The sequence below is a fragment of the Pleurodeles waltl genome, chromosome 3_1 (genome assembly GCF_031143425.1).
Source record: "Pleurodeles waltl isolate 20211129_DDA chromosome 3_1, aPleWal1.hap1.20221129, whole genome shotgun sequence".
In the NCBI taxonomy this organism is placed as follows: Eukaryota; Metazoa; Chordata; class Amphibia; order Caudata; family Salamandridae; genus Pleurodeles; species Pleurodeles waltl.
This window is the reverse complement of record NC_090440.1, coordinates 351584802-351601089: the sequence shown is the minus strand read 5'-3', so window position 1 is coordinate 351601089 and position 16288 is coordinate 351584802. Positions and strand designations below refer to the sequence as shown.

At 44.9% G+C, this 16288-nt stretch overlaps 1 protein-coding gene across 2 annotated transcripts in view; it reads left to right on the top strand.

The window, feature by feature from the left end:
- SECISBP2L (SECIS binding protein 2 like) overlaps positions 1–16288 on the top strand; it is a 435435-nt gene that overhangs the window by 282326 nt on the left and 136821 nt on the right. For both annotated transcript variants that reach the window (XM_069222506.1, XM_069222505.1), the window contains exon 14: positions 11899–12061. In XM_069222506.1, coding sequence (XP_069078607.1) covers positions 11899–12061 — 163 coding nt within the window. The remainder of the gene's footprint in view (positions 1–11898; positions 12062–16288) is intronic.

The window sequence follows — 16288 nt, the reverse complement described above, 5'->3', positions numbered from 1 at the left end:
AGGGTAGAGTTTCGTAAGAGGTGTTTTCTGACAGAGCTGCCAACTTCATGTCAGCTTACCTAAAACACATGTGTAGTGAGTGTTTGGTGACCTACAAGTTCACCACACCATACCATCCACAGACAAAGGACTTGTTGAAAGGTTCAAAAGGACATTGGAGGGTATGATCATGGGGCTCCCTGAAAAATTCAAAAGGAAATGGGATGTCCTCCTGCCATGCTTGCTTTTTGCCAACAGAGGGGTGTGTCTCAGAACGGAGTAGGGTTTCCCCCCTTTGAACTTATGCTTGGCCACACTGTTAGGAGACCACTTGCACTTGTGATGGAAGGTTGGGAGAGACCGCTCCATGAGCCTAAGCAAGATGTGGTGTGCTTGTCCTCTGCTGTAAGATGGCTGAGGACATGGAAAAGGCATCCAAAAACCTTAAGGCCATCCAACAGCTCCAGAAGCAGTGGTTTGACCAAAAGGCTGCACTGGTGGAGTTCAAACCAGGGCAGAAGGTATGGATTCTGGAGCCGTTGGCTTCCAGGGCACTTAAATGCAGTGGCCATTACCCTTTCTTGGAAAAGAAGAGTTAGGTCACCTACTTGGTAGACCTGGGCACTAGCAGGACACCCAAAGGTGTGATCTGTATGAACCTCCCTCAAACTCCACTGTGGCAGGGCTGATTTGACCATGCTGATGGTTACTGATGAGGATCAGGAAGCAGAGAGTGAACCTCTCCCTGACCTCCTCTCACACAACCATAAAGATGGGTCAGTTGATTGAGTGGTCTACTCAGACAACCTCTCTGCCCAACAGCAGGCTGACTGCAGGCAAGTCCTGCATCAGTATGCTGAACTCTTCTCCTTAACCCCTGGATAGACACACCTGTGTACCCATGACGTGGACACGGGAGACAGTTTACCTGTCAAAACAAAACTATACAGACAGTCTTACCAAGTCAAAGAGAGTATCAAAGTGGAAGTCCACAAGATGCTGGAGTTAGGGGTAATTGAGCACTCTGACTGTCCCTGGGCTAGCCCAGTGGTCTTGGTCCGCAATCATCATACCAAAGATGGCAAGAGAGAAAAGAGGTTCTGTGTGGGCTATAGATGTCTCAACTCTGTCCCTGAAACCAATGCAAACCGGTACCCTGAGCAGACAAATTAATTGACAAGTTAGGTGCAGCCAAAGTCTTAAGCACCTAACTGCAAGGTACTGGCAAATTAGGATGGTACCTGGAGCAAAAGAAAATACCACATTCTCTACACCTGATTGGCATTATCAGTTCACTGTTATGCCCTTGGTTTAAAGAATGCCCCTGCCAACTTCCAGAGGTTGGTGAATCAAGTCCTTGCTTGGCTTGGAGTCCTTTAGTGCAGCATATCTAGATGAGATTGCTGTATTTAGCTCCTGGCAGGATCACCTGATCCACCTGGGGAAGGTCCTGCAGGCTCTGCAATCAGCAGGCCTCACTATCAAGGCATTAAAATGCCAGATTGGACAAGGCAGTGTTGTATACCTGGGCCACCTTATAGGTGAATACCAAGTGCAACCTTTACAGCCCAAGATCCAGACAATTCTGGACTGGGAAGCTCCAAAAACTCAGACTCACTGCCAGGGCATTCCTTGGCTTGATTGGTTATTACAGGTGGTTTGTGAAGGGGTATGTGTCCATTGTGACACCCCTTCCCCCCTCACATAACTGACCTCTAAAAAGATGCCCAAAAAGGTCAACTGGACTCATACACCCTGAAGGAGGCAATGTGCTCTGCACCAGTTTTCAAAGCTCCAAACTACTGTAAGCCTGTTGATTGTGCAGACCAATGCCTCTTAACATGGTATAGCGGCAGTCCTGCCCCAAACCAACGATGATGGCCATGACCAGCATGTTGCTTTCCTTAGCAGGTTACTCTCCCGGGGCAGCATTGGAGTACTATTGCAAAGGAGGCCTTTGTTGTGGTTTGACCCCTGAAAAGGTTTAAACCTTACTTGTTTGGTACTCATGTCATTATGCAAACTGACCACAGACCTCTCAAATGGCTTTTGCAAATGAAAGGTGAGAACCTTATACTTTTGAGGTGGTCCATCTTCCTACAGGGAATATACGTTTCAGTGGAACATAGACCTGGGACTGCCCATGCCAATGCAGATGGACTTTCCAGGTTCTTCCACTTAGACAATGAAGACTCTTGGGAAATGTTAGTCTCATCCTCTCTCGTTTGGGAGGGGGTTTTATAAAAAAGTGCCCATTTTGGCATGGTTTACCCCCAACCACACACACACACACTTTTTGCCTGATATTGATGCTGACTTGACTGAGTGTGTGCTTGGATCCTGCTAATCAGGCCCCAGCACCTGTATTCTTTGCCTAAACTGTACCATTGTCCCAAAATTGGCACACCCCTGGCACACAGCTAAGTCCCTTGTAAACGGTACCAGTGGTACCAAGGGCCCTGTGACCAGGGAGGGTCCCTAAAGGCTGCATCATGTATTGTGCCAACTCAGGGGACCCCTCACCAAGCACATGCACACTGTCATTGCAGAATGTGTGTGCTCGTAGGCAGAAAAAAGCAAAGTCGACATGGCATCCCTCTCAGGGTACCATGCCCACCAACTGCTACATTTGGCATAGGTAAGTCACCTCTCTAGCAGACCTTACAGCCCTACGGCAGGGTGCACTATACCACAGGTGAGGGCATAGCTGCATGAGCAATATGCCCCTACAGTGTCTAAGTCCATTCCTAGACATTGTAAGTGCAGTGTGGCTATATTAAGTACATGGGCTGGGAGTTTGTCATTACGAACTCCACAACTCAAGATGGCTTCACTGAAGGCTGGGAAGTTTGCTATCAAACTTCTCAGCACAATAAACCCACACGGATGCCAGTGTTAGAGTTATTGTACAATGCATCCAGAGGGCATTTTAGAGATCCCAGCTGTATTTTAACCATTGCTTTAGTCTAAGGCTGACCAGTCTGTGCCAGCCTGCCACTAAAAGACACATTTCTGACCCCCATGCGGTAAGAGCCTTTGTGCTCTCTGCAGTCTAAAACAGACTGCTCGGGATAGAGATGCTTCACACCTCCACCCTGCAGGAACTGAAACACTTGGTGGTGAGCCTCAAAGGCTCAGGCCTCCTGTTATAGTGCCCAGGAACTGCGCGTCCCTGGACAAAGCCCCACTTTTTTGGTGGCATGTCCAGCGGGAAAATTAGGTAAAACAGGGAGGAGTTACCACTCCTGTTATGACCACCCCTAAAGTGTCCAGAGCTGCAGTGAACCCCACCCTGCAGAATCCTCTATCTTGGTTTAGAGGACAGGGAAGAGTAGGGTGAGGAATATGCTCTCCTCCCCAAAGGGAGTGGGCACAGGAAGGGTGTAGCCACCCTCTGGGACAGTTGCAATTGACTACTGCCCTCTGACCCCTGTAACACTCCTAAATCTAGGATTTAAGGGCACCCCAGAACCCAGCTCACCAGATTCCTGGCGACCTAGAGAAGAAAGAAACAAGGAGGACTGCTAACCGACCCCAACAGAGAAGACTCTGGGCACCAAGTGACTTAACCCCAGCTCTACCAGCCTATCTACAGGTTTAGAAGCCCTGCTCAATAAGGCGATGCATCCTGCATGACGAGCGACCTCTACAAACCCCCAGAGGACTGCCTGCCCAGCAGAGGACTCCAGAGAACAGCAGGCCTGTCCACATGAAACTCCAAAAAGAACTCCAGAACCGCCCCGGATCCGTGAGTCCTGCCCACTTTGCACCCAACGTCTGTGTCCAGGTGGTCCACCGGTCCAGAGCAGGTCCCCAGGCGATTCCGATCTTGTGTTTACCCTGGGTTGACCAACAACCAGTGCCTGCAGCCTGAAACCAGAGGACCCCCTCTGACCGTGATGGGATTCGATGAAGATTCCCGACGCCTAGTGATACCCCTGCACCCATAGTCCCCAGGCCTTAGAGAATCAGACCGATGGTCCAGCGACATTCAGCAGGCAACCCTCCTCCTTGTCCATCCTGTGGTTTTCCTGAACCGACTCCCTGGACCCTGCCTACAGCATCTTTTGTGACCCCCGGGGTCGCCCTATTGAAAAGCATTGGGTGCCCAGCCTTGTGTTTGCATCCTGCACCCGGCTGCCTCTGTGCTGCTGAGGATGTGTGATTGGTGGCTACCTGTGCCCACCTGGTGCTCACCTAAGCCCCCCAGGTGTGCTCTCTGAAGATGTGGGTACTTACCTGCAAGCAGATCATATCCAAGTATATCCTCATAGGATTCCATTGCAAACCCAACGGCAACTTTGACCTCTGCACCTAGCTGGGCCCGTTTTGCTGGTGGTGCACTTTTGGGATCAACCTAAACTTCGATCTGTGGACATACTAACCTCTGAAGATGGAAGTAGTAAGTTGTGTACTTACCTTTTAACTATTTTAATACTTCCCCTCCCCAGAGGACTCTGACTCCTATGGAAAATTGCAGTGTCAACTTACGAAATAGAAAATTGCTACTTACTTGCAAATTGCTTTATCTGCTAAAACTAAACAATGTATATTTGATACATATGTTTGATACCTAAGTAGAACTGTACTTACCTGCAACAATGTTCTTCTGGTTCTAGTTATAAAGAAACACAATAAATTTTTTTCTATATAAAAACCATTGGCCAGGAGATAGCCATTGAGCATGTGCCTCATTTCCAGACTGTGTGTGTACAACAAATGCTTTGCAGTACCCTCTGATAAGCCACACTACCACAAAAGAGAGCATTAGTGTTATCTAATTTAGCCTCTGTTAAGCCTCTGGGGAACCTGTGGACTCTGAACACTATACCTCATTTTGGTATAGTATATACAGAGCTATTTTCCTACAGCCTCTCCATGCCACCCATATGGGCTAACCACCAGTGTCTTTCCCCATTCGCCTCATCTGCTAGGGTAACATACTGGGTGTATGTCAGACCCTTCCGGAGGTGAGACTTTTATTCTTTGAAGGGTGCTGTAGTGTTAAGGGCTGGATAAAATGGCTTGTTTGGAGGAGGATAGAAGCCCCACCACCCTGGCAATCTCTCGAAGGGATGTAGTTGGTTTGGTCAGTGTGTGGATCAGCCCATGTCTGATTTTGGCCACCTTCCTGGAAGGGAGACTCCGGGTCGCTGCGACAAAGTCCACTAGAAACCTGAGGAAGACAATGTATTGCGTCAGGATGGGACTGATTTGTTCTCGTTGCTAAGAAAATCCAGGGACTGTAACAGATCAACCCCTCCCCCCCTACATCTCCCAGTGAAGATGTGTCCTGTTGTAGTGTCCTGGTTCATGAGCAAGAGATCTTCTAAATACACTGAGACGGACACATGGCTCGTAGATGCCCCGCCACAGGTTGGAGATTCTTAGGGAAATACCATGGGGCTGAGGACAGTCTGAAGGGGAGGGAGGTGAATTTGTATGTGGTGAGACGCCACTGGCATTAGAGGAAGCTCTGATGTGGCTGGAATTTCAGGACTGTCAAATTGGTGTCTTTTAGGTCTAAATGCACAAACCAGTCATTGGGGAAAAGGAGGCCTCTGAGAAGGTGAATGCTTTTTATCTTGAAGTGGTGGTAGACTAACCACTTGTTGAATTGCCAGAGATTGATGATGGCATTTGCTGGCGTCATGTTTGTCCACCGAAAATACATTGCTGAGAAACCTGTATGGATGGGTGTCTGAATTATGGCCCCTTTGGACGAAAGTTCTTGGACCTCTGCCTTGACTAAGGAGGATTCCTCTTCAGAGAAGTGGAGGGGTCTGGGACTGTACAGGGGAGCCTAAGAATTAAATCTGGAGCCCTCTGATGGTCTGTAGGTCCCCTGCATTGGACCTTGGGGTTCTCCAATTGTGGACAAAGTTTGCCAACCAGCCTCCTAATTTTACATAGGGAAAAGGGATAACACTCACCGTGAGCGGTACTTTGCTGGTGTCAGCCTCTGTATCCTCCTCTGTTGACAATGGTATCCTCGCGTGGGACAGAACCCATCAAATCTTGTTTGGTTCTGATTTGGTCCTGATACTAGAGGTTTGACCTTGGACAGATGCTTGTTGCTTTCCATGGCTGGCCTGGTGTTCCCTGCGGGCCCCAGTGAAACCTGAGGTATAAATATATTTTTTTATGGACAATTGTGCTTTGTCCAGTGAGTTATAGATGGAGATAAGCAAGCTGAGCTCCTTAATAAAAGGCTCCCTGAACAAGCCGCCTTGTGCCGCTGGTCCGGCCTTAGATGGGGCCAAGTCCCCTAATTTGAGGTCAATTTTGATCAGTAGGGATCTTCGGTTTGTCTCCAGGACACAGTTGGCATTGCCAAGAAATATTCTCGCCCTCTTTGCCTATCCTCAAAGGGTCTCTGGGGCTATCCGGGATCTGTAGGCCTTTGCATCCTTTCCCATGTAAAGTATTTTTGTGAGAGGCCCTGCCACATCCAAGAATTGTCCTGGCAGGATTGCCAGGATCTCTTGATGCCCTTTTTTGGGTCACGTATGTGTTTCGGGAGGGAAGTCACCATGCGTGGAGTCGATTTCTGGGGTAAGGCTTACCTGTCAGCGAAGGGTGGGGGCATTAGGCCTTGAGCCTATTACAGACTTCCTTGTCCAGAGGTTTCCTCAGTCTCACTGCCACGTAAGTGACAACCTTATCAGCGGGGACCCACTTGGAGGAGCAGGGGTCTAGGAGCTCGTTGGAATCGAGCATTTCTGAATCTAACCCCGGGGTCACCTTGCCTTCTAAGTCAGCTGGTTTCGGGGTAGGACTGTGGCACTAGGGTCTCTCTGGCTCAGTGTCTCCATCTGTGGGGGGTGAGTCGTCGCCATCTGGGGATGGTGGGAGGGTGGGGGGTAGATGATGGAGCTAGGTTAAGTCAGTGTGTGGGAGATGGGGGTCTGGGAGGGAGGTTCAAGAGTTATGCCCTCGAAAAGCACCTCTAAGTCTGTCAAAGGTGTCTGTATCAAACCTGCGTGCTTCCTTCCTGTGGTCTGGGGTGTCTCGGGTCTGCCTATAGGCATAAGGGTGGATGACTCCTTAGGTTCTGCCCTTAGGTCGAAGGGTCATAGGCAGTGCGCTGCAAGTTGGGACAGTTTCTTTTCAAGTGCTGCCTTAGCCTCCGAGACCGCCGATGGATGGTGGTATCCATAATCCCACAGAATTAGTCATTGATGGGGAGGTAGATAATTTCTTGTTCCTCCATGTAGGAGTTGTGAATGTCTTGCATGTCAGGGGAATTATGGGCTGGTGAAACCACACTGATCATGGGGCCTAAGCAAGTATCGTTATAAGGGGGACACTAGCTGCCCCTTGACAGGTTTCTATAAAAAAACAAAGGTATCCCTACTTAAAAAGAACCCAAGCCAAAACACTTTTCTTCTAAGCAGAATGGTTCTTGTTGGTAAACATCAATGAATTTTACACACAATCGCATTAATAGCTCCACAGTAGGAAGTAAAGACCACCTCAGATCACCAGAGAAATAAATAAAAATGATTAAATCAATATAAACATAGATGTATTTGTGCAAGGCTCATATAAGACTGCGAACAACAAACATGGAACCTTCAGGTTACAACAAAACACACAAAATAACATAGAACAACATAACAAGAGTTTCGAAAAAAATAACTGAAGCGACCCACTTTAAATAGAGTTCATGCTTGTAACCCAATTAAATTCAAAGGGTCACATTACTAGGTTCATTCTGAGTCCAGTCTAACAACGTTTCGACCCCTTAAGGAAATAAAGGGTCTCATCAGGACTAAACAGATAAAATACAGACACACACACACACAGGTTAAAACGTATTATAAGGATGAGGAACGTGACAAAAGAAGTGTGTGTCATAACAGAGCACATACCTAATGTAAAACCCAAAATTGCGTGCTCAAAACCAACTGTTTAATCATATAGACCCAACTTACATGGGTAAACCTGGTAATGTATAGTCATCAGAAATTGAAGAAATGCTCAATTAGCAGCCTTTCTCTGCCCAGGTGAGCCACACCGGTGAGAGAATAATTACATAACATAGCTTACCCCTTGGAACCTAAATTGGATTCAATAACTAGTTCCCAGCGGCCTTGTAACAATGCTCTATACACTTCTGTTAGCAATCTGAATTTGTGGGGGGGTGGAGATGGTTGTTATGTGGACTTTCTTTGATTGATGTATTGCTAACTCTGGCTGTATTACTATGCGTATATGCATATGTTGTGCCCCTGTTATCAGAGTAGCCCATTATTTTGTTTTTGATAGCTTTATTTGAGATATATCTCAGTATTATATAAATTATTGATTTCACTGTTTAACTCTTGATGGTTATGTGCAAACTTTTAGTTTCATTTTTTATGTAAAGTACTTTTTATATGTTTTACTATAATTAATAAAATGTTGAACAGTTAAATGTATGTTGTGTGCTGGTTTTGAGGCAGCAGGTAGCAGATATGAAAAACAGCTGTATACTCTTCTCTGGTCCTATGTGCTGAGCAACACTCAGCATCTCGAGACTCATCTTAACCCTTCAAATTAACCATATTCCTGACTTAAAGTTCATTAATTACTCACAGTTCCCTTCCCTACCAAACATGGCAATCTCCATCAATCTCACTGGTCGGTCCATCTTTGACAATATCTGACCTCCAGACTCCTTGACGACCCAACACCAGGGTTACTAGGGGAGTGATCAGTATGGTCGCCCCTCCTTTTTAGATGAGGGTGCCACAATGCTGACTGGTTATGAGCATGTTGTCCTTTGATGCATTGAACTGATGCCAGTCTGTGTTCCAACCATCTGATCTGCCCAAGATGTCTGCTCTTCCTGCTGCCCATTGGTGCATTTATTTCAATTGCTTTTACATGAAAAGGCATTATGAGGATAAGGTAGGGTACATTTTGTCTGGAATGACTGCCCTCAGTGGTGATGCTGTTTGGTACACAAAGAGCAGTTTCCCTGTACTTTGTGGTCAAATGTACCAGCAAAAAACTGTTGTTGATATTTTCAGTCATCTTCAATTTCTTTTGGGCAATGTACTGTACTTCTCTGTGCAATTCAGATACCAGTTGAACTATGGTAACCTTGCAGTTGGTTGAGGGCACCCAGGGGATAGCCTAGGATTAGAATGTGTACATAAGGATATTTGTGCAGCAATGGGTAATAACAGAAATTAAGTGAGCATGATTCCACACGAGGACTAAATAGATAATCTGTGTGCGTTGAAAGAAGACAAGTGGGTTAATGTATTGTCGACTTGGGTAAGAGTAGCATACAAGAATCTTGTCTGGAGTCCTCGTATAAAACTATTGTACTAATTTTGGAGCTTGTAAATTGGCTTGAAAATGAAGTTACTCGTTTCATCAAAGCCCTTTGAATCTATTAAGCAGTGTTCTGTGGAATTCTTCACAACTGGCTAAAGGTACTACCACAAATGAACTGGTAGTGCTGTCTTCAGAAACATTCATTTGAATAGTTATCACATTCTTCTGTGGTAGATTCCCAGAACATTTCTTTTAAGCCTTTGATGTCAAGTACTGACACATTTTTTTTTTTAGATTTGGTACAAAACTGTAACTGTCTCGAACTAATATCATTGGCACAAAAATATATATTGAGGGGGCAGTAGGCCAGGCCACATTAAGCCAGTGATTAGCCATGCAGCTACTCACCTTTCCATTCATCCAACCATTGAATCATTCTCTTAATTATCCACTCACCCGTCCCCACTACTGCTTCTTCAGATAACCAATAAAGAGCACTTCTGCTTAAAAGCCACTTCTATATGATTTGTTAATGCTACTTTTAAAGATTACTGTGCACTCACTGGCCCAACTCCCATTATTGGCAGTGGTGTGTAGAGGATTCAAATATTGAAAATGTCACTTGTTACAACAAGCGGAAGAGTATAAATGACCCTTTGGGTTGCATTCTGTCTTACGTCCTCCAAATTTATGACCTGAATATTTTACACAGCTATAATATTTTTTTGCCTGTGGTTTAACCTTCTTCTCTCATTCATTGGTGATTGGGACACTTGTCCTCAATCCAAAACACTAAAGCTGTAGATGGTTGAACACAAAACTTTGCATGGAAAAGAGAACTTTTTTCCTCCAACTTTGTATGTGCTGTATTTGTAACATTATAGCAAAGTATGAGAAAAACAAGAACCTTTTATGGTGTGGGATGCCTGTACATGGCCACTGTGAATTGCATTAGCTATGATATGAATTTAAAACAGTAATTGACACATGAACAGTGTAGAAAGGCTGTACCTAGTGTGGCACGTAATGGAGAGATGGGGCCAGGGTGGACAGGGGAGTTTGAATCTAGTAAAGCATGCTAGCATAACAGAGAATACTCATAACTTTTCGTATTGAGTAGTAATATACCTGTGAGTGCCTATATGTTCGGGGATTGATCTTTTTTAAGTTTGTTCTGTGAGGCTTTGGAAAATGTTGAGGGGAATTACTGACTATGTATTGTTGTCGGCACTTATTATAAAACATACCCCTACTCACTATGTGGTGGGAGATATTGTTTGCGCTTTTCCAGTCAGTTAGGATGGTTTGACTCCTAGTAGTTAATAAATAGTCAAGAAGAGTGAGTTCCTATTTGCTAAGTACAGAGTGAAGGTTTGATGTATACGGTCCTAGAGATAGCACAGAGTGGTTGAGTGAGATATCAGTGTGGCAGAACGGGTTGAATGTGTGCGCAATATTATTCCAATAGTCTTTGATGACTTTGTAGTGGAATAGTAAGTGATCGAGGTCTTGTATATCATCTGCATAATGCCTGCATTTGTTGGAGTTTGTTAGGTCCAATTTGTGAAGCCTGTCTGGAGCCCAGAAGCATCTATAAATGGACCGGAATTTACATTGGTAGGGAAGCGGGGACATCTTATTTATGAAAAGAGTTCTATCTGCATTCCCATTCAGTCGATATAGAGCTCCTACTAGTCTCACATGATTTTTCCCATTTTCCTTCGGATGGTGTAGAGACGTATTGCTTTTTTTTTCCTTTTCTAAGACCGGTATGGCACATAAATGCTTTTGATCAATCTAAACTACATTTTGGTATTTCACTCTCTGTCTACCTGGAAAGCATATTGTAGAGTTTGTTTCTTGATAATGCTGCAGCCAAGACTCTGCACGGACTTGGATAATGTTATTGTGTTCATAAAACACTTCCAATCTGCAGTGGCTGCCGGTGCCATGTTTTATGTATCAAGAGAGGAGTACGCCAAAACCTTCTCTTTTGAGCAGAGTATTCTTCAAAGATATTCCTATCAGAATTTTTCGATCAGTGAGCCCAACTGTAGGTTGGTGTTCCCAAAGCTGTTTGATGAAACAGTGGGAAATCTTTCATAGTGCGAGACACTCAGGAATCAAATGAAATTCCTTTATCCGAAAGGAAGGAAACCTGTGTAATGAATTCATATAAACGGATGAATACATGGATTTTTACATTGTAATCCTTTTTTGCAGTGTTTTTTACACCTATACTTCTTTTACAGCACTGTGACATGCTCCACAATGTTAATTGTGCTTTATAACATTCTCAAATAACGTAACCTAATTCATCTGTAATTTCAGATCACTGAGCCTTGCAAGGAACACCGGTTACAATGCTGCCTCTTTCTTTTACTTTTCTAACTGTTTTTATAAGAGTAATGCAAGAGAAAAATAAAATTGAGCAATTGGATAACCTTCCACTTTGTGATGTTGATAATGTGATATAGAACATTTGTATGAAATACAATCCATCTCGTAAGGCTCTTTTTTTTTTTTTTTTTTTTTTTTTTAAATGGAACAGAGTCTTTGACCATATCAATTTCTAGCATTTATTTTGGGCACTTTGTTTTAAAATATAATTTGGAAGTGGTGTTTTAACCTCTCTCAAATTTATTATAGAGTCTGGATTAAGTGTGCCCAGTGACGCATCTCTGTCTCCGGCAAGTCAGAATTCTCCTTATTGCATGACACCAGTTTCACAAGGCTCACCAGCCAGTTCAGGGATTGGCAGTCCGATGGCATCTTCAGCAGTCACGAAAATCCACAGCAAGAGATTTAGAGAGTAATGTATCAACTTTGTCATTTATGTGGCAGCTGTGTGTATTGATTATGCATTTTGCTCCTATTGAAAAGAGGTATTGTGTGGTTTGTGCATGGAAACTGCTGTCTCCAACCATATTATTATTACATAAATAGAGACGGAAGCCTCTGCCCCATATTGTTTGCCAACTTCCATCATGAAGAGTTGTTAATGAACTGTACAATTCACAGAGCTATTTGTTTAAAAATTGATGAATGCTAATGTTGGCTCCATTAATATAATGCTTATACTGAATAGAGTACCAACACCTGTACTTAATTTGGCCATAAAAATACCTGAGGAATGTGCACCATATAGTGCAAGACTAGTGAGAGTTTGACTTGCAAGAAAGCATTCTGTCAACATCGCATAACTTGATTCTAGCTCTAGTCAACCCTCACTCCGTTTATATATGTAAACACAATGCTTAGGGAATGTAGTGCACTTCATTCTCTTCCATCCTTTTCAGCAGAGAATCCCCCAAATAACTGATTCTTGATATGTAAAATCTAGACTTTTTTCCTAAGTAAATTCTAGAATTTCTATTTGAATGTTGTTGGATACTTACCTTATAATTGTCTGCTAATTATCTACAGAAATACAAATGTATTAACTATTTGACTCATTCAGCTAGTACCACATTATTTATTAATGTAATTTCTACTGTATAATAAAACTCACTGGGTGCATTGATCTCTATGCTGTTTCGATGTAGGTGTGGAACTTTATAAGCTGAACTTGAGGTAAAGGAATATATTTGGCTACAGCTTGGTCAGAGGGGCAACTTCATGACAATATGTAATTTTCAAAATCAAAACATCTACCATGCTGTGCTGCATTTCTTAAATCATAGCATAAATGATTTAACACATGCACGCCAGCATATAACAAGTCAGTTTTTCTTTTCTAGCTATGAATGAAAGTTAAATCCATCGCTATCGATTACTTAAATACTGACTCAGTTTTGCTGAAACCAAATATTTTGTTTACTTTAGCTCCCCAATTTCGTTTGCCATGCCCTGCTATTAGCAATAAGGTATTTGATATGTTGAATAATGAGGCATTGAAGGGATTCTAAATGACAGTGTATTGGTCTTCAACTCCTTTCCGGACCTCCTTTTCTTAACCGAAACCTAGCTGACCAAAGCATCAACACCAGACATTGTCTCAGCCATCCCTGCTGGCTACAAGATTGTCAGGCAGGACCACCATCATAAACCTGAATGAGGAAACGCTATTTTTAAGAGAGCATCGGTTGCAGCATCAGCTCAGAAGCTGGAACCGAATATATGGAACACCTCAACTTCAAACTATTAAGTCACAGCCAACTTCACACTAAGCGGAACTCTGATCTGCCGACCCCCCCCCCCACCACCCCCCCCCCCCAGAACCTAGGATGAACTTCACCAGCAACATCCTGGACTTTGTCGCCCTACTATCGATCAACTCTAGTGCCTCCATCCTCCTAGGAGACCAATTCTACCTAGCAGGTAGGAACGAATCTCAATTAGCCACGCTCTTTGAAAGACTCTAACCTTGGACACACCCAACGTATGTCAGCCCCCACCCATGCAGCCAGACACATTGCAGACCCTGTCTTCACCTCATTCAGCAACATTGTGATCAGCAATCCCACTTAATCACCTGGACAGACCACACTATTGTCAACTTCTCAATCAACACTCCCCAGCATAGAAGAGCCTCTGTGACCGGCCCTGACCACCAACACTGGAACAGATTATTGGAGGTGGGCTAGACTTCTGTCCTCCACAAAAAAACAAACATACAGGTAACCTATTTAGAGACCTAAATAATTTCAAGAACTGCATCACTGCCTGCGCTAACACCCTGACCCCTCAGACAATGCAGCAGCCAGACTGGTACTCGACCTCCCATGCCAGGCCCTCTTCATCACACAACTAAGGGAACTACATTGGCTCCCTATATATCGGCACACACAATATTAAGCAATTACACACATACAAGGCACCGGGCAAGATACGACCAGCTTAACTAAACAACCGATTACATTTCTACCAACCCTCCAGGCACCTCAGCTCAGCTTACTCAAATACCATGCACACGCAAAAGCATAGCACGAGGATGAGCCTTCTACACTGCTCCTAAAGCATGGAATGACCTCTCACACTACATCAGGACCTCCTCTTTGCTTCTTGAAGACCTAGCTCTTCAAGTAAGACTTCCCTGGGCCAGCCTCACTGACCTAAGAAGCACCAGGATACCCTTATGGGTGATATAGTCCTATTGAAACATACATAATGTAACAAGAGGGCACTGAGTTTTTATATCGGTCAGACCAGGGATTATTGCCTGGACGAGCAACACTTCATGGATTTCTCTGTAACATAAAAAAGGAAAGCAGGACAAAAACGCTGTGTCTCCCAGGGAATTGTTCTCCACATAAAGATATTTTGAAGGCTAGTAAAGATGAAACCCCAGAAGGCTTACATGCTCACTCCACAGGTGCAACGGCTGCCACTGCGCTGGCGATATTTCCAGAAGAAAATAACCATCCATCTGGTAAATTGACATGCTTGATGTGACCAGCAGCAAACACTATATTCTTGCAAGACATGCTATTTACATTCTTACACATTTTATCACTTCTTCGTTGACATAGTACTTTTTGTTCCAACGGGATCTTTTGGGGGGACCCCATTGTTGCTTCAATGCTCAGTTGAACACACTTTTTGATTTTGTATGTGTTTCATGTTAAGTAGGTGCAGACATCACCGGCAGGAACATTGTAAGTGATCACCTGTGTCAGGTTGTCCCATTGTTTCCTCTGTTGTTTCTTGGCAAAACCATTACTACTCATAAGTGTAAAGTGAGTCAACAGGCCACTTTCTTCCACCGCCCATCAGCATTGGTGTCTCTGAAAATTTGCAGTTAACCCCTTCTTTGCCCAGAACGTAATGGTTACGTCCTGCGGCACAGTGCTTGTGTGCCCAGGACGTAACCATTACGTCCTGGGCACAGAGCCCAGAGGGAGTGCTAGCGCTCCCTCTGTGGGGTTACCGCCCAAGGTAGGGATGGAAAGTGAAGCCCTTTCCTTCCATCCCCGACCCCCCCACCCCCACCCTGTGATGTCACAGAGGCCTCCTCCCATCGCGCTGGAAGCTCAGCTTCCAGGGCGATCGGAAGAGAAATGCTCAGTATTTCTCTTCCGATCACGTGGAGGAGGCCTGAGAGGCTTTAAAGGGAAGGAAAGGTATTTCCTTACCTTTTGAAGTCTCTCAGAGCATTTCAAAAGCCGAATTGTAAAGCAATCCGGCTTTTTAAATGCCCACTAGACACCAGGGATTAATTCATTACAGGAAATTGGCATAAGGGGTGCGACCCCTTGGGCAAGGGTGGCTCCCCAGGGGGGCATTTTTTTAAGGCCTTTTCTGCCCCCCTTTGGGGCAGATCGGCCTATTATTAGGCCAATCTGCCCCCGGGGGAGGCAGAAACCTCTAGGCACCAGGGATCATTTTTTTTCTTCTTCTTTTTTTTTTTTTTTTTTAGAGGTGGGGAGCGACCCCTTAGGCAAGGGTCATTCCCCTGGGGTCAAAATTATTTTAGGCCATTTCTACCCCCCTGGTGGGCAGATCAGCCTATTTTAATTAGGCTGATCTGCCCCCAAGGGGGGCAGAAACCACTAGGCACCAGGGATTTTTGTTGTTTTACAGATGGGGAGCGACCCATTAGGCAAGGGTCGCTCCCCTGGTGGGCAAATTGTATTTAGACCATTTCTGCCCCCCTTGGGGGCAGATCGGCCGACTTTAGGTCAATCTACCCCCAAGGGGGGCAGAAACCACTAGGCACCGGGGATCTTTTTTTTTGCGTCAATGTCGCGCAAGGGAGTGACCCTGTAGGCAAGGGTCGCTCCCCGGCCGGGGGGGGCACATTTATTTTAGGCCATTTCTGCCCCCCCTCGGGCAGATCGGCCTATTGTTATCAGGCCGATCTGCCCGCGGGGAGGGCAGAAGCCTCTAGGCGCCAGGGATAAATTTTTGGGGATTTTTTTATTTTATTTTTTTTTAGAGGTGGGGAGCGACCCCTTAGACAATAGTCACTCCACTGGGGGGCAAATTGTATTTAGATCATTTCTGCCTCCATTGGGGGCATATCGGCCGTATTTTGTTAGGCCAATCTGCTCCCATGGGGGCAGAAACCACTTAGGCACCATGGATTGGTGTGTGTGTG